This window comes from Eucyclogobius newberryi, unplaced genomic scaffold (assembly GCF_026437365.1).
Source record: "Eucyclogobius newberryi isolate DKJ021-1_F unplaced genomic scaffold, fEucNew1.0.hap1 SCAF_3, whole genome shotgun sequence".
NCBI classification, from domain to species: Eukaryota; Metazoa; Chordata; class Actinopteri; order Gobiiformes; family Gobiidae; genus Eucyclogobius; species Eucyclogobius newberryi.
The window spans coordinates 6,015,701-6,038,441 of record NW_027315945.1 but is presented as its reverse complement, the minus strand read 5'-3'; the positions used below and the strand labels follow the sequence as shown (position 1 = coordinate 6,038,441).

Genomic DNA, 22,741 nt, shown 5'->3' with positions numbered 1-22,741 from the left:
GTGCTTGGATAATCTTGTGCGATGGGAACTAGAAGCACTTGACATTTGCGACATCGAACCTTAAAATGTAGCAGTCAATATTTTGTAATCCCAATCCCAATTTTGGTGATCCCAAAATTACCAAATTAATTAATGTATTCATCAAATTGTGCATATGGTGTAAAATGGAAGCTTGGATTTAATAGAACTTGATGGGAGATTCACCATTTCCGACAGACATGAGATCCACAAATGTTACCCTGTTTTTTGAGCCGAGATTAGATTGAATAACGCCACATGTTTACATTGATTTTAGTCAATTATTTGGGAGTGCAGAGGTGGGTAATAGTCGTTTACAGATGATAAAAGTTATATGTTGACGATATTAAATTACTAGCTGTGGTGGAATTGATCAAAGTTAAAGTTAAAATGAACTTAAATGAAGTACAAATACCTACAAATTTGACATTTGGATACATATTGACATTTGGATCTGAAAGAGATCTGTAGCTGTACTTTTTACTGCACTACAGTTTTGAACTGGTCACATCATTTTAACAAGATGTAAGGATTTGAGTTTTGAACAAATATATAAATAAAAAAACACTTAAAATAAACTCAGCACCATTCTTCATCAAAATCACTACATTTAACACTCTAGGTAAATTAGATTTTTTTTTTTTTTTTAAATCTTATACATCTACTTTTACTTCAAGCAACAACATGTAACTTCTGGAGGTTGCATGTCACCTGCATGATTCCATGGAAATGGATAATACTGTTGATATATTATTGCTAAAGGAACAACATTTCTATGGAAACAAGCAGGAGGCTCCTCTCCCAGGCAAAGTACGAGTTAGGTTTGTGAAGAAGCAAGCCTGCTCACAGTAAGGACACATTTTTGTCTATTTTTTCAGTGCAATAAACATTATTTTAATTTATTTGCTCCTGTGTCTGTACTTTTAAAATGAACACAATTGAGTACTTCTTCCACCACCATTTGAACATCTGTTTCTTGCACAGCTCTTTCAGCTTCAATATTTATTTTATTTGTGTTTCTATCCTTGTGAAACGTGTGTCCAAATATATCAACTTCAAAATCAGATGTTCACTCTTCCAGTTAAATACTGTTATATACTTGAGTGATTTCTCCAAACTGCCTCCACGTTCTTCCACCACAGACGTATTATCAGGGGATTAGTTGCATGCTGCATGTGGAAATGTCACTGTAGAACTACATTTTGAACATTGGCTGATATTAATGCTGCAGACGCTCGACCAAAAATAAGGCCTTACTTCGACCTTGTTCCATTGGCCTTTTTTAAGAAGTGTAAATGTTGTTGTGGGATTTTATTTATGTGTATTCCTGTACTCCATATTGAAATTAGTTTGCAGCAGAATAATTTGCCATCTTGGTTTTTGTGTGTTTATTTCACTGACCAAGAACAGCAACAATCTAAATTATATTTAATACTTAGAGCAATAAACTCAAGAGAATTAGATTTTTTAAAATGTTCTTTATATTTTTCATTTACATTATCAGACATTTAGATTTTATTTTAGCATGTATCTCAAATTATTTCACTTTGTTATAAAATGTATATTATATTTATAAAATCCAATTGGACAAAGTGTCTTGGGAGGTTCAGAGCATTACTTTTGCATTACTGGAACATTTATATATTGTTAATTATGTAAAAAATAAAATACACACTTGAAGCATTTGAAATCATTTTGCATTTCTTTTCTTTATTTAAAAACACACAATGCTACAAACAAAATCACAACTGAATGAACAAAAAATGTAACTTGTAAAAATGCTAAAATGAAATAGACTTTTGAACTTGTGGAATTTGATGTTCCCAGTGGGATTCTGTCCTTAAACTGGCCAAAGAAGATCTTTGTTTGGAATGGGAAAAAGTTAGTGTCAAATAAATACAAAGAATTGCACATTTTTTATTTTGATTGTTTGGAAAATAAGGTTAACAATAAGTGCTAAGACTTGGTATTAGGACTTACAAAACAAAACTATGCAAACAGATTATAATTTTTTGCTTTGGTACATATTTTTGGGTGTAACAAAACATGTCTCTGCTCTTATTCCACATTTTATCTGCCATGAACTAAAAACATCTATATCTGAAATATTCTTCTACCATTAAGCCTCAAAACAAAAACAAATCATAAAGAATTAATACATGTGTTAATGTTGGCTATTGCAAGCTGTGGCATCCATCTTGTATACAAAATCCAGACTGGAATGCATTTGTGGTGAAGGCCACGTTGAAAGGCACGATAAACCCTGGGACATGACCTATGACCTGAGCTACTTACAAAAGGTTAACATGGTGAGAAAAAAAGACATTTTGAGCTCTGGTATGTTAAGTTCTCCTCTGAGGGTGAAAGTGTTAATGCTCGGATGTCGAAACAGTGTGTAATCTACTGTCAAAAGCAATGTTTGCCAGAATTGCTTGTTATTCTCAAATATTGTTACTCTTTAGTCCATTTTAGACCTGGTTTACAATCGGTTTAGTAATGTTTTCAGTTTTTTTTGACTCTTTGTTGAGTGTGGAGTGTACTGGCCAACATGCAAAATCAGACTTGAAAGTTTAGCATGAATCATCATTATTTCAGAAACACATAAATAATGATTTATGTCATATGTCACTTTTTAAATGGTCATTTAAATACAATAAAATGTATTACTTAAAAAACAGCCGATCACAAGACAACAGGCAAAGCATTTGAGAAAATTATGTTGACTCATCCAACTAAACTGACAAAAAAACATCTCCTAAAACTCTGCTTATGCGTATTTATCTAGATTTAATTTTTTGCTTGTTTTATTATATATTTTTTCCATTTTTGTAGTCTTCTCTACAGCGCCTCATGCTGGTGATAAAGTGTAAAACAAGATTGAAAACCTGAATAACATTCAGGTTTTCATAAGTGCACATTGGGACTAAATGTTCTGAGATGCCATTAACTATGCTGATTATAAAGCTTATATGTAGTAATACCAGGTTAGCCATAACATGTAAGATACGTCTAATATTGCATTTAGAACCAATGAACGGTGTAAAACGTGAAAATGGACATGGTTATTAATAGCAAAGGTGCTGGAGATGGTTTACAGCGATGAGTGTTCCAGTGTCACGACAAAGAGTCCAGGCATTAACTTTGACCCTTATCTACAGCGGCAAGTCACTGACACTTCAAACCAGAGACAAACTTTTGCCAACATTTCCATCTGCTCTATCTCAGCCACAAGCCAAGAAGCAAGAAGGTTATTACCACAACAATCCATTTCTGGACAAACGGGGTCTTTGGTTACAGAAGAGGAATGCTTAGTTTTGAGACTTTTTGTTGGCACAGCCCACAGTGAGCGGGGAGTGAGTGACCCATGGAATTTAAAAATTGAATGATGTCATAACATCAGATGGAGACACTATTGATTGCATTGGACCTAAGACCTAAGAACAACAAAAATCCATATTTTACAATTCCACCGCCATCTACAGGAAATATTACTGGAATGTTGTGATGTCACGTGAACGCGACCTATTCATACAGCTTCCGTTTTGTATTGGTAATTTGGCTTTTTTAAATGACAAATTAAACATTTCTAGTCATAATATGACAAAGTATTGAATGCTGTAAGTGTCCTTTGATTTGGCATTGTAACGGGTTGTATTTGTGCCGGTTCTAAGCCTGGAAAAAATGTGAATTGTTTCAGGATAGGCATCTGATGTAAAACACACCATGAGTTTACTTAGTATGAATACAAAGAGCAATGTAAAAGAACCCTTTACAAGTCCAGGTGTTAAAGGAGACACATATCCACTTTGAGTTATTAACCCTGGTAATAAATGGTAATAATAATAATTGTAATATATGGTAATAATAATGTCTTTTGTTGCATTCATGTGTGTCAAGTGCATAAAGCATCACCAGCTTTATGCAGATCATTTCTGTGCTTATCAAAATGCTTTCATGAACATTACTGTCAATTTGACACTGTTTTGGCACCATCTATGGGCTGTAGAGGAAAGTGGGGCTGTAGAATTTAATTTAAAACATTTTAGCCTGTTTATTGGTCTCTGAACATAATTGTACAGATCGTGATGAGACGGGAGATTTTTTTTTCATGGAATGAAGTCAAATCTGTTTTGCCCCACTACAGACTTATTGTAAAAGCAACTAGTTGCTAGGTTTACTACCTCTGAAAATTGTGGAAAGTGCTTAGTAACTGAATAATTAGATGCCCAGAAAGCATTAGTTAAATGAGCCATAAATGTGGACTGCTGAAAAGAGTAGCAAAGACATATGACCTCTAATAAACACAGATCCTTCAGTGAAGCATTTACATCACACGTAAAGTGGGGAGGGGATTCATGGACATTCGAATCAACGGGAAGTAGCGGTACGTTGCTATGCAAATGAGCCAAATACCATCATAAATGAGCCACAAATATTTAAAATCAAGAATTGAGCGTCACGTGTCTCCTTTAACCCTCTACACCCCCTAGTGGTTGGTCATCAGAACGCCTGGAGTGCTGAAATATTCACCCTGTTGTGGTTCAGCGTGCAGTGTGAGACGGGGACAGGTTGGGCCCCTCCTCTGAGACGTTCTCAGGGTCAGCACAGGTTGCAGGGTCAGAGGTCAGCATGGGGCCTAAGGGCGGGACTGGCGAGAAGAGGGAGGAGCACAGCAGTTTGACAGGACAGAAGGCGGAGCCGCGGGGGATGAAGTTCACCTTGTTTTTGTCCGGGCAGGAGAAGAGGGGGAAACCTCTGGACTCACCAGACCTGCACACACAGGAACACATAGGCACAGTTTATTGTACGGCTGATGGAGATTTAGGTCATTCCTCTATTTACTCATCAGTCTAAGGTCATTGTTGTGATTTGTAAAGAGTTCAGCCTTACACCAGCTCCTCAAAGACCTTGACTCGCTCACAGCCCTCAGGAGGCTCCCGTTTGAACATGAAGCTGTTGTTGGGTTTTGGAGATGTGGCAAAGTTGGGCAGAGGAGAGCAGCAAACACTGTCTGCAACACACACAGCGGGGTCAGGGGTCAGGGGTTATCACAACTGTAGCACAGATCAGGCAGCCATCAGCAAGGAAATGTCACAAATATGCATCAAAACATTAATGACTTATCTATCCATTAGACTGAAGGATGAGCACTTAAAAACATTGGTCGTAACTGGGAAGTTTACAAATGATTATTAAATTGGTGTTTACAAGGGCATGTTATACTTTGTTTTAAAGATTAGACTCTCTAGAACATCGATTCTTTTTTTCAGGGACCGGTTGAAACAACAGGATACAATGTGTACAAACCCTTCTATAACTTTTAAAATAGCTTATTGCTTTTTTGCTGTTTATTAGATTGATTGACTCTATATTTTCATAGTAAAACACATATAGAATAGAAGTTTATAGCAACAGACAATAAAACAATAATAATACATAGTAACACATAGGTTACATTTGCCCCTGAGGGCCGGGAACAGATGATGGCCCACGGCCCGGTTTTGAGCCCCGGCCCAGTGGTCTGGGACCCCTGCTCTAGAATACAATTATTTCATACTATTTACTTTCAGATGAATGCTTTTCTGTGGAGAAGTTTGTTTGAGAGTCTCTGACAAAAACATTGTCAGTTCATTGGCTTTTACAGTGAAGTGATTCTGGCAGTCTCCGTGTTTACTGGAGCCATATCGCTCTCTGAATGAGCTGTGAAAAAGGCGTTAATAGTCTGAATTTACACATATTATTTACTGAACACGAATATTAATTAGCCACTCCTATTGGGTCATTCATCTCAATAAGTAGACTGTCAAAAAGTGTTCTTAAAAATGTACTGTAATAAGGTAGAGTAACATGAAATGCTAAAGAAACCGATTGAAAACTAATAGTCTGACACACCTTTTATTATCAGTTGCCTATTGGTATGTTTCTAATTAGATCCTTAAATATATCTGAAGTAATGCCGGTTAAACCCATATTGATTTTCCCTTCACGCAGAAGCTGGGTTGGTGATGAAATATTTATCCCATGGTGTCCTTTACTTTTTTCTAAGACAACATTTCTACCACCATTAAAAACAACACGAATACAACCAACTTAAACTCTTTTTCAAAACAGAACACTGAAAGTGCAAACAGCCTGTTTGGGTTAAGTTACCTTTGTCTGTGTCCTCAGTGTAGCAGGGACTGTGTTCAGGGCTGCTGGGCAGAGGGGAGGAGTCTCCACTAGAGGGCGCCTGTGTGTCTGTGTCACGTGTCTCTGCACTGAGGCGCAGAGGAGGGAAGGGGGCCCGCCGACCATCACACACGTCCAGACACTGAGGAGACACAGAGGCTAAAGTGAAGGACACAGAGGCTAAAGTGAAGGACACAGAGGCTAAAATGAAGGACACACAGGCTAAAGTGAAGGACACACAGGCTAAAGTGAAGGACACAGAGGCTAAAGTGAAGGACACACAGGCTAAAGTGAAGGACACAGAGGCTAAAGTGAAGGACACAGAGGCTAAAGTGAACGACACACAGGCTAAAGTGAAGGACACAGAGGCTAAAGTGAAGGACACAGAGGCTAAAGTGAAGGACACAGAGGCTAAAGTGAACGACACACAGGCTAAAGTGAAGGACACAGAGGCTAAAGTGAAGGACACAGAGGCTAAAGTGAAGGACACAGAGGCTAAAGTGAACGACACAGAGGCTAAAGTGAAGGACACAGAGGCTAAAGTGAAGGACACAGAGGCTAAAGTGAACGACACACAGGCTAAAGTGAAGGACACACAGGCTAAAGTGAAGGACACAGAGGCTAAAGTGAAGGACACAGAGGCTAAAATGAAGGACACAGAGGCTAAAGTGAAGGACACAGAGGCTAAAGTGAAGGACACACAGGCTAAAGTGAAGGACACAGAGGCTAAAGTGAAGGACACAGAGGCTAAAGTGAACGACACACAGGCTAAAGTGAACGACACACAGGCTAAAGTGAAGGACACAGAGGCTAAAGTGAAGGACACAGAGGCTAAAGTGAACGACACACAGGCTAAAGTGAAGGACACAGAGGCTAAAGTGAAGGACACAGAGGCTAAAGTGAAGGACACACAGGCTAAAGTGAAGGACACAGAGGCTAAAGTGAAGGACACAGAGGCTAAAGTGAAGGACACAGAGGCTAAAGTGAAGGACACACAGGCTAAAGTGAAGGACACACAGGCTAAAGTGAAGGACACAGAGGCTAAAGTGAAGGACACAGAGGCTAAAGTGAAGGACACAGAGGCTAAAATGAAGGACACAGAGGCTAAAGTGAACGACACACAGGCTAAAGTGAAGGACACACAGGCTAAAGTGAAGGACACAGAGGCTAAAGTGAAGGACACAGAGGCTAAAGTGAAGGACACAGAGGCTAAAGTGAACGACACACAGGCTAAAGTGAAGGACACACAGGCTAAAGTGAAGGACACAGAGGCTAAAGTGAAGGACACAGAGGCTAAAGTGAAGGACACAGAGGCTAAAGTGAAGGACACAGAGGCTAAAGTGAAGGACACACAGGCTAAAGTGAAGGACACAGAGGCTAAAGTGAAGGACACAGAGGCTAAAATGAAGGACACAGAGGCTAAAGTGAAGGACACAGAGGCTAAAGTGAAGGACACACAGGCTAAAGTGAACGACACACAGGCTAAAGTGAAGGACACAGAGGCTAAAGTGAAGGACACAGAGGCTAAAGTGAAGGACACAGAGGCTAAAGTGAACGACACACAGGCTAAAGTGAAGGACACAGAGGCTAAAGTGAACGACACACAGGCTAAAGTGAAGGACACAGAGGCTAAAGTGAAGGACACAGAGGCTAAAGTGAACGACACACAGGCTAAAGTGAAGGACACAGAGGCTAAAGTGAAGGACACAGAGGCTAAAATGAAGGACACAGAGGCTAAAGTGAAGGACACACAGGCTAAAGTGAAGGACACAGAGGCTAAAGTGAAGGACACAGAGGCTAAAGTGAAGGACACAGAGGCTAAAGTGAACGACACACAGGCTAAAGTGAAGGACACAGAGGCTGAAGTGAAGGACACAGAGGCTAAAGTGAAGGACACAGAGGCTAAAGTGAAGGACACAGAGGCTAAAGTGAAGGACACAGAGGCTAAAGTGAAGGACACAGAGGCTAAAGTGAAGGACACAGAGGCTAAAGTGAACGACACACAGGCTAAAGTGAAGGACACACAGGCTAAAGTGAAGGACACAGAGGCTAAAGTGAAGGACACAGAGGCTAAAATGAAGGACACAGAGGCTAAAGTGAAGGACACAGAGGCTAAAGTGAAGGACACACAGGCTAAAGTGAAGGACACAGAGGCTAAAGTGAAGGACACAGAGGCTAAAGTGAACGACACACAGGCTAAAGTGAACGACACACAGGCTAAAGTGAAGGACACAGAGGCTAAAGTGAAGGACACAGAGGCTAAAGTGAACGACACACAGGCTAAAGTGAAGGACACAGAGGCTAAAGTGAAGGACACAGAGGCTAAAGTGAAGGACACACAGGCTAAAGTGAAGGACACAGAGGCTAAAGTGAAGGACACAGAGGCTAAAGTGAAGGACACAGAGGCTAAAGTGAAGGACACACAGGCTAAAGTGAAGGACACACAGGCTAAAGTGAAGGACACAGAGGCTAAAGTGAAGGACACAGAGGCTAAAGTGAAGGACACAGAGGCTAAAGTGAACGACACACAGGCTAAAGTGAAGGACACACAGGCTAAAGTGAAGGACACAGAGGCTAAAGTGAAGGACACAGAGGCTAAAGTGAAGGACACAGAGGCTAAAGTGAACGACACACAGGCTAAAGTGAAGGACACACAGGCTAAAGTGAAGGACACAGAGGCTAAAGTGAAGGACACAGAGGCTAAAATGAAGGACACAGAGGCTAAAGTGAAGGACACAGAGGCTAAAGTGAAGGACACACAGGCTAAAGTGAAGGACACAGAGGCTAAAGTGAAGGACACAGAGGCTAAAATGAAGGACACAGAGGCTAAAGTGAAGGACACAGAGGCTAAAGTGAAGGACACACAGGCTAAAGTGAACGACACACAGGCTAAAGTGAAGGACACAGAGGCTAAAGTGAAGGACACAGAGGCTAAAGTGAAGGACACAGAGGCTAAAGTGAACGACACACAGGCTAAAGTGAAGGACACAGAGGCTAAAGTGAACGACACACAGGCTAAAGTGAAGGACACAGAGGCTAAAGTGAAGGACGCAGAGGCTAAAGTGAACGACACACAGGCTAAAGTGAAGGACACAGAGGCTAAAGTGAAGGACACAGAGGCTAAAATGAAGGACACAGAGGCTAAAGTGAAGGACACACAGGCTAAAGTGAAGGACACAGAGGCTAAAGTGAAGGACACAGAGGCTAAAGTGAAGGACACAGAGGCTAAAGTGAACGACACACAGGCTGAAGTGAAGGACACAGAGGCTGAAGTGAAGGACACAGAGGCTAAAGTGAAGGACACAGAGGCTAAAGTGAACGACACACAGGCTAAAGTGAAGGACACAGAGGCTAAAGTGAACGACACACAGGCTAAAGTGAAGGACACAGAGGCTAAAGTGAAGGACACAGAGGCTAAAGTGAACGACACACAGGCTAAAGTGAAGGACACAGAGGCTAAAGTGAAGGACACAGAGGCTAAAGTGAAGGACACAGAGGCTAAAGTGAAGGACACAGAGGCTAAAGTGAAGGACACAGAGGCTAAAGTGAACGACACACAGGCTAAAGTGAAGGACACAGAGGCTAAAGTGAAGGACACACAGGCTAAAGTGAAGGACACAGAGGCTAAAGTGAAGGACACAGAGGCTAAAGTGAAGGACACAGAGGCTAAAGTGAACGACACACAGGCTAAAGTGAAGGACACAGAGGCTAAAGTGAAGGACACAGAGGCTAAAGTGAAGGACACAGAGGCTAAAGTGAAGGACACAGAGGCTAAAGTGAACGACACACAGGCTAAAGTGAAGGACACAGAGGCTAAAGTGAACGACACACAGGCTAAAGTGAAGGACACAGAGGCTAAAGTGAAGGACACAGAGGCTAAAGTGAACGACACACAGGCTAAAGTGAAGGACACAGAGGCTAAAGTGAAGGACACAGAGGCTAAAGTGAACGACACACAGGCTAAAGTAAAGGACACAGAGGCTAAAGTGAAGGACACACAGGCTAAAGTGAAGGACACAGAGGCTAAAGTGAAGGACACACAGGCTAAAGTGAAGGACACAGAGGCTAAAGTGAAGGACACAGAGGCTAAAGTGAAGGACACAGAGGCTAAAGTGAAGGACACAGAGGCTAAAGTGAAGGACACAGAGGCTAAAGTGAACGACACACAGGCTAAAGTAAAGGACACAGAGGCTAAAGTGAAGGACACACAGGCTAAAGTGAAGGACACAGAGGCTAAAGTGAAGGACACACAGGCTAAAGTGAAGGACACAGAGGCTAAAGTGAAGGACACAGAGGCTAAAGTGAAGGACACAGAGGCTAAAGTGAAGGACACAGAGGCTAAAGTGAAGGACACACAGGCTAAAGTGAAGGACACAGAGGCTAAAGTGAAGGACACACAGGCTAAAGTGAAGGACACAGAGGCTAAAGTGAAGGACACACAGGCTAAAGTGAAGGACACAGAGGCTAAAGTGAAGGACACACAGGCTAAAGTGAAGGACACAGAGGCTAAAGTGAAGGACACACAGGCTAAAGTGAAGGACACACAGGCTAAAGTGAACGACACACAGGCTAAAGTGAAGGACACAGAGGCTAAAGTGAAGGACACAGAGGCTAAAGTGAAGGACACACAGGCTAAAGTGAAGGACACACAGGCTAAAGTGAACGACACACAGGCTAAAGTGAAGGACACAGAGGCTAAAGTGAAGGACACACAGGCTAAAGTGAACGACACACAGGCTAAACACAAGTTAATGAGTCTTTCATACATATTCTAACAGAACAATTTGGAGTAAGTAAATTGTTGTTTTTTTGTGGGCAATTTGGTGAAATTAAGAATAAAATGTGTTATTTTAAGCAGAAACTCCTTTGTTATTTGTTTATTATTATGAACTATAACTTTTATTTAATATATATATATATATATATATATATATATTATATAATGAATGACTATATGCTTTTAAAAAATGTTTACGGAATGTAAATCAATATTAACAGATTACTTGATTACATAACGGTCTAATAATAGTTTACTCGATCACTAAAATAATCGATAGCCACAGCCTTAATTAAGACTGAAGTGAAAAACAGCATGTTTTTTCATGAAGTAAATAAATGTAATTTTTTTGGGCTCAGCATTTATTTTGTTTTTTATCTTGGTTTTATTATTTTTCTTTTGCCATTTATCACGCAAATGTAGTTTAGTCAGTTCCTACAAATAGTAATTAAGACTATTTGTTTCCTTTCTTTTTCTTTAAAAAAAACAACCTAAAACATTGAGTCAAAGAACCTTATCCAAAAAACACCACCAATTATTCTCTGGGTGCTGATTTGCACCGCTAATTGTTTTGTCTTTCAATAATTCATGATATTTCTATTTCATTAAGTGATTATAAATACACACAAACACACCAATTTTGGTGATGTTTATAATTAACATTGAATTGGCAGAGGTAATTCCACAACCAGATTGTAAACAAGGGCTAAAGTCCATGTTACGATTTGACAAATATTTACACCTGACCTAATTTTGCTAAATGAATGTTTAAACGGTCATAAAAAGGTGCTGCATGCATATTTTCCTCTGCATTTCTGGTGGAATGGCTCTTGTTGATGACATCACGGAGCTCTACCTCCTGAATTTTCAACTTTTAATTGTCAAATTTTCTTCATAAACTAAAACTTGACAGGTGAACATTATGATAATTATTTAGAATTGATATAGAAAAACATTAGAAACCTGTCATATGGGCTTTAAACTATTTTAGAAGTCGTGATGTCATATACCTATCCATGGGTTTCAGTCACGTGACTTAAAGTACTGGAGAGTTGGAAATTAAGCTCATTAAAACTGTCTGCAAATAGGCTAACATTTATTAGCATAGCCACGCAATAGTGCGTAAACTAGCATTCACCAGCTGCTAACTACCTGAAACAGCTCAGCCTCAGTCTGGTCCCTCCTGACCACACTAATCCATTTCTGGTGACAAATAGGAATGAATACTTTATTTTGAGACTTTTTGTTAAAACAGCCCACAGTGCAAGTGCGGCTTTCATCCTCAAGAGGGCAGTAGGAACAAGTGTGTGACCACACACACTAACTGCAGAAAGTGTTGCCTTTATTCAACTCCAAAGACGTGATTGAATGTCAATTGAAAGGACTTTAAGACATGAGATTAATATTGCAAGTTTTTGGAGCTGATACCAAACTAATAATGATCAGATTCAATATTTATTGAAGGAATAAAGTAAAAAAAATAAAAATAATAACATCCAAAATATAGTTACACAGGCCCATAAAGACATCATTACATTCTAGAACATGGAATGCAACCAATAAATTCTTCATTTGGAATATTTTGATTAGGGAAATCAGAAAAAAAAGAGATTTTCTACCTATTGCTCTATATCCACAATAATTCTTGAACAATATCTTAAAGTTTTGGAGATCATATCCACACGGCCTCTGCTGGTCTATTCAAGTGCAAGTGTAGCCATCTTTCTCAAACTAACAATAAAAAGACTAAGTGAATAGAGTTGTAACATGCACCTGTGGGCTGTGCTCCCAGTCCTCTCGGATGAAGACGTTCTCCAGCTCGTGATTGATGGCCTCCACGCTGCTGGGCACTCTGCTGATCAGAGGCTTTGGCACTGTGGGCAGAGTGGAGGAGGGCAACATCTTGTGCTGTGGACCAACAAATCAAACAATCACCCTCTATTCACTCAAATGGAAGGGTCACAATATTTGCAACTCCAAAACATTCCAGAAGAGCCGTTTGTGCAGTTTGAACTTAAATCGTGTTTGTTTTAAGCTTGAAAGGACTAATTGTATCACTTTATCATTCAATAAATATGATGCTTTATTTGAATTGTCATTGGCCTTTAACCATGCTCTTGAGTACCATCTTTTCCAGACTATACTATGGGGTACGGCTTATACTCCAGAACTACTTTCACATGTTGATTATTTTCACACTGACAACCACAAGAGGGCGCTCTAGGTTCTAAGCGATGCAGAAGAAAAATCTGCACTTCCTTTTGTTGTTTAGAAGTGAAGGTGTTACATTAGCATACGTACACATGTTCTCTCATCTGCATACATTTTCTGTGATTCATTGCATGACTTAAAGGTTGAATGGACGATTTTTTTGGCCCAAATCTGAGTCATATTTCCTCGTGGCGTGGACTGCCGATTAGTCCTGCCACGTATCAATCATAAAACGCACCTACCACTCACCTGCAGCCGCGTGCGGCTCGTCCCCACGTTTCCGCGTGTCTAAGCGCATTGATCTATCATAATATAGTTCCCTCAGTGTACGGGACAAAATGAAGACGAAGAAAGACGAGCGGACTCATAAGTAGACGGAAATCTACGGGAGACGAGAGATGCGATGTGATCCGTCGCGCTAATAAACAAACGCACGTGTGTGTTGTAGCAGTCCACACGGGGGAGGGGCATGTGCACGGGGAGGGGCATGTGCACGGGGAGGGGCATGTGCACGGGGGAGGGGCATGTGCACGGGGGAGGGGCATGTGCACTTCAGCCTGAGTTCTCAGATCGCCAAAAAATCGTCCATTGCGCCTTTAACGCATTCAACTTTAATCTTTGGCAGTCCTAATACATATACGACATTTGAAGTTATAAAACGTAAACTAACACTCTAAAGTCATCTGTGCACTGTAAAGTTGTCAGTAGAAGGAGGATGTTGGCTGCTAATGGTTAAACTGAAATGAATGGACTTGTCTGGACATGTTCAGTGTCAAACAAATGGCCACTTCTCTGTCACTTATCGCAATGGGAATCACAACTGCACAACAGGAACTAACCAAGAACACTATACATACAGAAACTGTTTGTAGAGGGCAGACTGAGGAGTAAAGAGGGTATATTACGCTTTTTTCAGGTACTTAGTATTGAACTACAACCTAAGTAGATCATTATTTTACATTTTGTTCATTGTAAACTGCAATATTGATCTTAAACAGCTTAATAATTTAAACAGGTCCATTGACTTTCTGTTCAAAACTGCAGAACTGATAAGCCCCACCTCATTATAATGATATTTTACTGTAACAAGCAGCAGATTCTCATTTACCGTACTTTCCGCACTATGAGGCACACTTAAAAGCCTTTAATTTCCTCAAAAAACGTCAATGCGCTTAATATATGGATTATGTCTGGTTTTGCTTACTGACCTCGAAGCGATTTTCAAATGACATGAAGGGAAAGTAGACAGGTGAAACATCCCCACCCATCATTTGAGATGCTGCAAAAGTGAATTTGAGAAGAAAAGTTATAGCCATTACTTTGGCAAAAAGAAAGAAGGAAGAAAGAGCTAAATGAGCTGCAAGAAAAACTAAAATTGCTGAAGTCAAGTGCCACATGAAATAAAAAATATAAGAGGAGAAATTAATGATCTGACTTCACAAGAAATAGTTATTAGTATATATATAGATCATGGGTTCGAATCCCAGTACCAGACCAACATCACATGATCTCTCTGGGTGGAGTCAGCATGTTCTCCCCGTGTTACCGTGGGTTCTCTCCGGGTTCTCTGCCCAAAGTCACCCGCGACCAGAGGCGCTGCATCCCATTAGGCATACCAGGCAATTGCCTGGGGCCCCAGGCCACTAGGGGGCCCCCGCAAAGCCGCCCATGCGCTTAATATATGGTTTATTTCTGGTTGTGCTTACTGACCGCGAAGATTTTTTGTGTGGTTTTGTTTTGGTAGGGCCCCCTAAGAATTTCTGCCTAGGGCCCCCACACTCCCTAGAAACGCCCCTGCCCGTGACCCCGAAAGAGAACAAGTGGTAAAAATGAATGAATATATATATATATATATATATATATATATATATATTCACGACGTGCTTGATGAAATGGAAATCAAATCAAAACATTCATAAGTGGACCTCTTCCAAACATCGACAGGAAGATAAAATATAGCCGCAAGCGGCAATGATCGGCCCTCGCCACGCCGCCGCCACGCCGCAAGAGGAGGGGGCGCTAACGCGCCCCAATTGTCCTTTTATTGCGCCTACTGCTGAATCTGTGACGCTGTCACATCTTCTCCCCTTTGTTTTACCATCAAAAAGCAATTTTATTTTGAATTCTTGGCACAATGTGCGGCTTTGCCGCACAGACACCGTGACTCTTTCAATAAAAATGTGGATCACTTTTGATGGTCCACCCCTGAAGATGAGTCTCACCAAATTTCAGGTTAATAGGGCTAACGCCCTAAGAGGAGTTTGTGAAAGTATAAAGTGTAAACATGTTCTGGCGATTTCCCCATTGGAATAACATGGAAGGTTTCGGTCATCGTTACGGCAACGCCATAACAATTATGACATGGCTCTCATTGACTTTTTTGATGGGGATGCTAAAATTGAGTTGTGTGTCAAATTTCATATAATTTCGCAAAACTAAACATTTAACCTCCATATAAAATCTGTAGGGGGCGCTGTGGCGCCAAATGAATTTATTTCACTTCAAGTGGGTTTAGGGCAAAGAGTTTAACAACTGATTCTAATTTGACGCAATTCGGACTTTATCTGCGCAAACGGCAGAAATTTTAAATATGGGAGATTTCTGAAATTCTAGCTACAGTTTGCGGCTTTGCCGCACAGAGACCGTGACAGGTATCAATGTAATTTGGATAAATTTTGATGTCCCACTCCTCAGTAGCATTTTCACCAAATTTCAGCTTTTTAGGGCCAACGCCCTGGGAGGAGTTCGTAAAAGTACGACGTTTGGAAAAACTCCAAAATCATGTTTAGCCATTTTTGAAGCAATATGGCCGACATTTGGTTGGGCGGACGGCGTTGCCGTAATAATATTTTTTACTTCTCTTGTCACCATCTACCTCTGCGCCAAATTTCATGATTCTACGATCAGATTTTTTTTTGGGTCATTTCCCATCTCTCAATGCATTTTTGGTACATTTGGGGGCGCTGACGCGCCAATTTTTTTTATTTTAGAAAAGGGAAATAGCCAGAATGTAGAGAGGCACGATTTTTAGAGGTGTGCAAATTTTTGTGACTTTTCGTCAATGTTCACTGGGTGAAAAATAGGGGGGTTGGTCCCGAGAAGAAGAAGAAGAAGAAGAAGAAGAAGAAGAAGAAGAAGAAGATTAAAGCCGCAAGCGGCATCCAACGGCCCTCGCGGGCCGCCGGCCTTCCGACTCTGCGCTTTCGACTTGATAAAGATGGCGCCCTTATTGTGTGTTGAATTAAAAAAGAACTTGACAGACGGGGACACATTGGACATGGCCAATCCAGTGCAAATCAACACAAGTGTCAGTCAAATTTGCTGCTCCGCCGCACAGAGACCTTAGCACTTGGAATAAAAATATGGATAACTTTTGATGCCGCGCTTGTGTAGATGATATTTCCCAAAGTAAAGCTTGATCGAGCTATTGCCCACGGAGGAGTTTGTTAAAGTGTGAAGCGTAAATGTGAACATTTCAAGGATTTGGCGTTTTTCCCATTTGTGACAGTATATTTGCAGCTCCACGGCACAGAGACCGTACCACTTAAAATCAAAATATGACTAACTTTTGATGCCCAGTTTGTGTAGATGATTTTCCCCAAATATGAGCTTGATCGGGCAATCGCCCTAGGAGGAGTTCGTTAAAGTGTGAAGCGTAAAAATGTGGTCATTTTAGAGATTTCGCTGTTTTCCCATTTCTGACATATATTTGCGGGTCCGCCACACAGAGACCGTAGCACTTAGAATCAAAATATGGATAAGTTTTGATGCCCCGCTTGTGTAGATGATATTCTCCAAATATGAACTTGATCGGACAATCACCCTAGGAGGAGTTCATTAAAGTGTGAAGCGTAAAAATGTGGTGATTTGAGCGATTCTACGATTTTCCCATAAGGATAACATGGGATGTTTCTGTCAACGCTACGGTTACGCCGTACAAAATATGACTTTGGCTCTCATACTTTTATGATCAGGATGGCAAATTAGAATTTTGTTCAAAATATCATGTCATTTGGAAAAACTCTATTGTTTATAGACCACTCTGAAGGCCAAATAGTCAGAATTCTGGGAAACGTTTGCGGCTCCGTCGCACAGAGACCGTAAAAGTTATCCTTAAAATTTGGATAACCTTAGATGCCCCACTTGTCTAGAGGACGTACACCAATTTTGAGGTTGGTGGGCAAAACGCACTAGGAGGACTTCGTTAAAGTGTAAAACATAAAAATGTGGTAATTTGAGAGATTTTGTGGTTTTCCCATAGGGATAACATGGGAGGTTTCTGTCATCGCTACGACTACGCCGTAAAAAATTAGGCATTTTTGTGATTGGCTTTTGTGATTGGGACGGCAAAGTAGAATTTTGGGTAAAGTTTAGACAATTTTGGTAAAACTAATTTTTGACCTTCAATGTTAATTTAAAGGTCACTCTGTAGGGGGCGCTATCGCGCCCATTTCAATTTTGTCAGCCTAAACTGGTCCAAACTAGAAAGTTTAACAACTGATTCAAATTTGGTCCTATTCGGACTGGTTTTGATCAAATGGGAACAATTTTTAGATCTGCAATATTCCAAAATAAGTTGTCCAACTTTGCGGCTGCGCCGCACACAGACCGTAAAAGGTATCTCAAAAAATTGGATAACTTTAGATGTCCCACTTGTCCAGAGGACGTACGCCGATTTTGAAGTCGGTGGGCAAAACGCCCTAGGAGGAGTTCGTCAAAGTTTGACGTAAACAAAATGGCTAACTCAGCTTGTTTTCATTTTCAAAGGAAGATGGCGGCCATAGGGTAAGTCTGGGGGCGTGGCCACAATAATATTTTTTTTTTGTCCTCACGAGAGGAATGCGTGTCCCGAATTTCGTAGCTTTACGACAAAGTTGACCTCGGGGCGTCTCCCATAGGCTCAATGTATTTTGACTTTTGTCGGTGGCGCTGTCGCGCCATTTTTTAACGAAAAAAAAAATGGCCCAGAAAAAATCAAATTTTTCGCCGATTCTGAATTTTGGGCAAAGTTTGGTGAGTTTTTGAGCATGTTCAGGGGGTCAAATTAGAGCTCAAAAAGCAGAAGAACAAGAAAAATAAAAATAATTAAAGCCGCAAGCGGCATCCAACGGCCCTCGCGGGCCGCCGGCCTTCCGACTCTGCGCTTTTGACTTGATAAAGATGGCGCCCTTATTGTGTGTTGAATAAAAAAAGAACTTGACAGACGGCGACACATTGGACATGGCCAATCCAGTGCAAATGAACACAAGTGTCAGTCAAATTTGCTGCGCCGCCGCACAGAGACCGTAGCACTTGGAATAAAAATATGGATAACTTTTGATGCCGCGCTTGTGTAGATGATATTTCCCAAAGTAAAGCTTGATCGAGCTATTGCCCACGGAGGAGTTTGTTAAAGTGTGAAGCGTAAATGTGAACATTTCAAGGATTTGGCGTTTTTCCCATTTGTGACAGTATATTTGCAGCTCCACGGCACAGAGACGGTACCACTTAAAATCAAAATATGGATAACTTTTGATGCCCCGTTTGTGTAGATGATTTTCCCCAAATATGAGCTTGATCGGGCAATCGGCCTAGGAGGAGTTCGTTAAAGTGTGAAGCGTAAAAATGTGGTCATTTTAGAGATTTCGCTGTTTTCCCATTTCTGACATATATTTGCGGGTCCGCCACACAGAGACCGTAGCACTTAGAATCAAAATATGGATAAGGTTTAATGCCCCGCTTGTGTAGATGATATTCTCCAAATATGAGCTTGATCGGACAATCGCCCTAGGAGGAGTTTGTTAAAGTGTGAAGCGTAAAAATGTGGTGATTTGAGCGATTCTACGATTTTCCCATAAGGATAACATGGGATGTTTCTGTCAACGCTACGGTTACGCCGTACAAAATATGACTTTGGCTCTCATACTTTTATGATCAGGATGGCAAATTAGAATTTTGTTCAAAATATCATGTCATTTGGAAAAACTCTATTGTTTATAGGCCACTCTGAAGGCCAAATAGTCAGAATTCTGGGAAACGTTTGCGGCTCCGTCGCACAAAGACCGTAAAAGTTATCCTTAAAATTTGGATAACTTTAGATGCCCCACTTGTCTAGAGGACGTACACCGATTTTGAGGTTGGTGGGCAAAACGCACTAGGAGGACTTCGTTAAAGTGTAAAACATAAAAATGTGGTAATTTGAGAGATTTGGTGGTTTTCCCATAGGGATAACATGGGAGGTTTCTGTCATCGCTACGACTACGGCGTAAAAATTTTGGCATTTTTGTGATTGGCTTTTGTGATCGGGACGGCAAAATAGAATTCTGGGTAAAGTTTAGACAATTTTGGTAAAACTAATTTTTGACCTTCAATGTTAATTTAAAGGTCACTCTGTAGGGGGCGCTATCACTGCCATTTCAATTTTGTCAGCCTAAACTGGTCCAAACTAGAAAGTTTAACAAATGATTCAAATTTGGTCCTAATCGGACTGGTTTTGATCAAATGGGAGCAATTTTTAGACCTGCAATATTCCAAAATAAGTTGTCCAACTTTGCGGCTGCGCCGCACACAGACCGTAAAAGGTATCTCAAAAAATTGAATAACTTTAGATGCCCCACTTGTCCAGAGGACGTACGCCGATTTTGAAGTCGGTGGGCAAAACGCCCTAGGAGGAGTTCGTCAAAGTTTGACGTGAACAAAATGGCTAACACAGCGTGTTTTCATTTTCAAAGGAAGATGGTGGCCATAGGGTAAGTCTGGGGGCGTGGCCACAATAATATTTTTTTTTTGTCCTCACAAGAGGAATGCGTGTCCCGAATTTCGTAGCTCTACGACAAAGTTGACCTCGGGGCGTCTTCCATAGGCGCAATGTATTTTGACTTTTGTCGGTGGCGCTGTCGCGCCATTTTTTAACGCAAAAAAAAATGGCCCAGAAAAAACAAAATTTTTCGCCGATTCTGAATTTTGGGCAAAGTTTGGTGAGTTTTTGAGCATGTTCAGGGGGGCAAATTAGAGATCAAAGCGCTGAAGAAGAACAAGAAAAATAATAAAAATAAAAATAATAATATTTTTAGCAAAAACAATATAGCCGTTTTTTCTATAACAACAAATTGTACATCGTTTGAAAGCTCTAAGCCTTCCCCATGCCGCCATGGGGTGGAATCATCATTACGCGCGCTTACGCGCTCGTCACTCCCTATTTCGTCGGGATGCCCCGCCCACTCCCCATAGACTTCCATTGATTTGAGCAGAAACAAGCATGGCCCATGCCTGCGGCATGGATTCTCGCGTACGGGACGATGCCAGGAGGGTTTTTGGAGGAATGCAGCGCTTCGCGCTGCTGTTGTCAACAATTTGTGAATGGGCTACGCCCATTCACAAATTGTTGACTATTTCTGTCATAGCAGGAGTAAGTATGCATGATCCATGCCTTCGGCATGGGCTAGTTCACTGTACTTGCCAGGGGCGACGGGGCACCAAACATGCGGGCTGCGCCCGCATGTTTGGTCAGACAGTTGCAACGCTGCCTTCGGCAGCGTTGCGGGAGCAATAGGCCCTCCGCCCTGCTGGGGCTCGGGCCTAATAATAATATTTTTAGCAAAAACAATATAGCCGTTTCCACTATAACAACAAATTATACATCGTTTGAAAGCTCTAAGCCTTCCCGATGCCGCCATGGGGTGGAATCATCATTACGAGCGCTTACGCGCTCGTCACTCCCTATTCCGTCGGGATGCCCCGCCCACTCCCCATAGACTTCCATTGATTTGAGCAGATACAAGCATGGCCCATGCCTGCGGCATGGATTCTCGCGTACGGGACGATGCCAGGAGGGTTTTTAGAGGAATGCAGCGCTTCGCGCTGCTGTTGTCAACAATTAGTGAATATTCACTAATTGTTGACTATTTCTGTCATAGCAGGAGTAAGTATGCATGATCCATGCCTTCGGCATGGGCTAGTTCACTGTACTTGCCATGGGCGACGGGGCACCAAACATGCGGGCTGCGCCCGCATGTTTGGTAAGACAGTTGCAACGCTGCCTTCCGCAGCGTTGCGGGAGCAATAGGCCCTCCGCCCTGCTGGGGCTCGGGCCTAAATATTCCGATGCGAAAACAATGTTTCCTATTTTTCAAATATCATAAACTATACATTTTCGGAAAGCGCTCGCGCTTTCCTACCTCATGGTGTGGGTCCCTGGTCACTGACGGGTACTTTCGTTAATTTTGAGTGGGCTCCGCCCACTTTGTGTTTTTGGCCCTCTATACAGTAATAATGTTCAATTTTTGCATTACATGCTTATATGCACGGAACATGCAAGAGATGGGGAACGTATTCGTGAGCTACTTAGGGCAAACGAGCGCTTTACATTGGGGGTCGTCATCCCAATGTAAAGTGCTCGTTTAGTGCGCACTTTTGCACGGGCTTCGCCCGTTTACAACGGTAATGTTCCATTTTCCTACTATTAATTAGTATGCACGGGGCGTGCGTGAGTGAAGGAGTGCGTTAGTGAGTGTTTGGAAGTGGGCGAGCGCTTCGCGCTCGATTTCGTGCGCACTACGTGCGCACTTTCGCAGCCGTGCTTCGCACGGCCTTACGAGATTAATAGGCCTCTCGCCAGCTTGTGGCGCTCGGGCCTAACAAGTTTAGACGGCTGCTTCAGCTGAACACATGGCTGTCCAAAGAGTGTGCACCTAAGAGAAATGGCCCCCACCTATGCAGAGGTGGAGTGAGGGTGCTAACAGAGAACCTGCTCCACGCTCTGAGGCATTGGACTGGGCCTGGACAGGGTCCTGAGCAGAGAGTTAGAGAAGAAAGGAATGAGAGAAGAATTCTTGCTCCATCAGCCAGTGACCGAGGAAATGTTTCAATATCAACAGCACCACAACCACAGCCTCCACCAAAGGATTCATCAGCAGCTGCTGATGAATCCGCCTGAACACTGACACGGGCAAAGCCTCAGTCTTAATTCTGTTAGATCTGAGTGCTGCGTTTGACACTGTCAATCATGGGACCCTCTTACAGAGACTAGAGGACTGGGTGGGCATCACTGGCACTGCCCTAAACTGGTTAAGGTCCTATCTGGAAAACAGGAAGTCCTTTGCTGAAATTGGTAGCTGTGTCTCAGACCACATCCCTCTGACCTGTGGAGTGCCCCAAGGGTCAGTCCTGGGACCCCTTCTGTTCAACCTCTACATGCTGCCGTTAGGTCAGTTGATACGCAGTGAAAATGTGACTGAATCACAATGATGCAGACGACACTCAGATGCAGTGACTCTGTCACTGCATCCAACAGATCAGTTTGTGGATGCAAAACAACTTTCTCCAGCTGAACAAGACAAAACTGAAATCATTGTTTTTGGCCCACAGAAACAAAGAGAAAGTGTTAGCGGTCACCTCCAGAGTCTCACTCTAAAACCTACAAACCAAGTTAGAAATCTGGGGGTAATAATGGACTCAGGTTTGAACTTTAACAGCCACATCAAATCAATAACATCAGCAGCTTTTTACCATCTCAAAAACATTGCCTTATCCATGCGTTTGTCTCCAGTAGATTAGACTACTGTAACGGCCGCTCACTGGTCTCTCCAA

The 22,741-nt window shown here is 41.8% G+C and overlaps 1 protein-coding gene across 3 annotated transcripts in view; it reads right to left on the bottom strand.

Moving 5' to 3' along the window:
* Nucleotides 1-4,550: 4,550 nt before the first annotated feature.
* LOC140373583 (glucocorticoid-induced transcript 1 protein-like) overlaps nucleotides 4,551-22,741 on the bottom strand; it is a 64,204-nt gene continuing 46,013 nt past the window's right edge. For all 3 annotated transcript variants that reach the window (XM_072460159.1, XM_072460160.1, XM_072460161.1), the window contains 4 exons: nucleotides 12,737-12,871; nucleotides 6,169-6,328; nucleotides 4,909-5,029; nucleotides 4,551-4,788 (listed from right to left, as the gene is read on the bottom strand). In XM_072460159.1, the coding sequence (XP_072316260.1) occupies nucleotides 4,560-4,788; nucleotides 4,909-5,029; nucleotides 6,169-6,328; nucleotides 12,737-12,871 (645 nt within the window). In that variant the 3' untranslated portion in view covers nucleotides 4,551-4,559. The remainder of the gene's footprint in view (nucleotides 4,789-4,908; nucleotides 5,030-6,168; nucleotides 6,329-12,736; nucleotides 12,872-22,741) is intronic.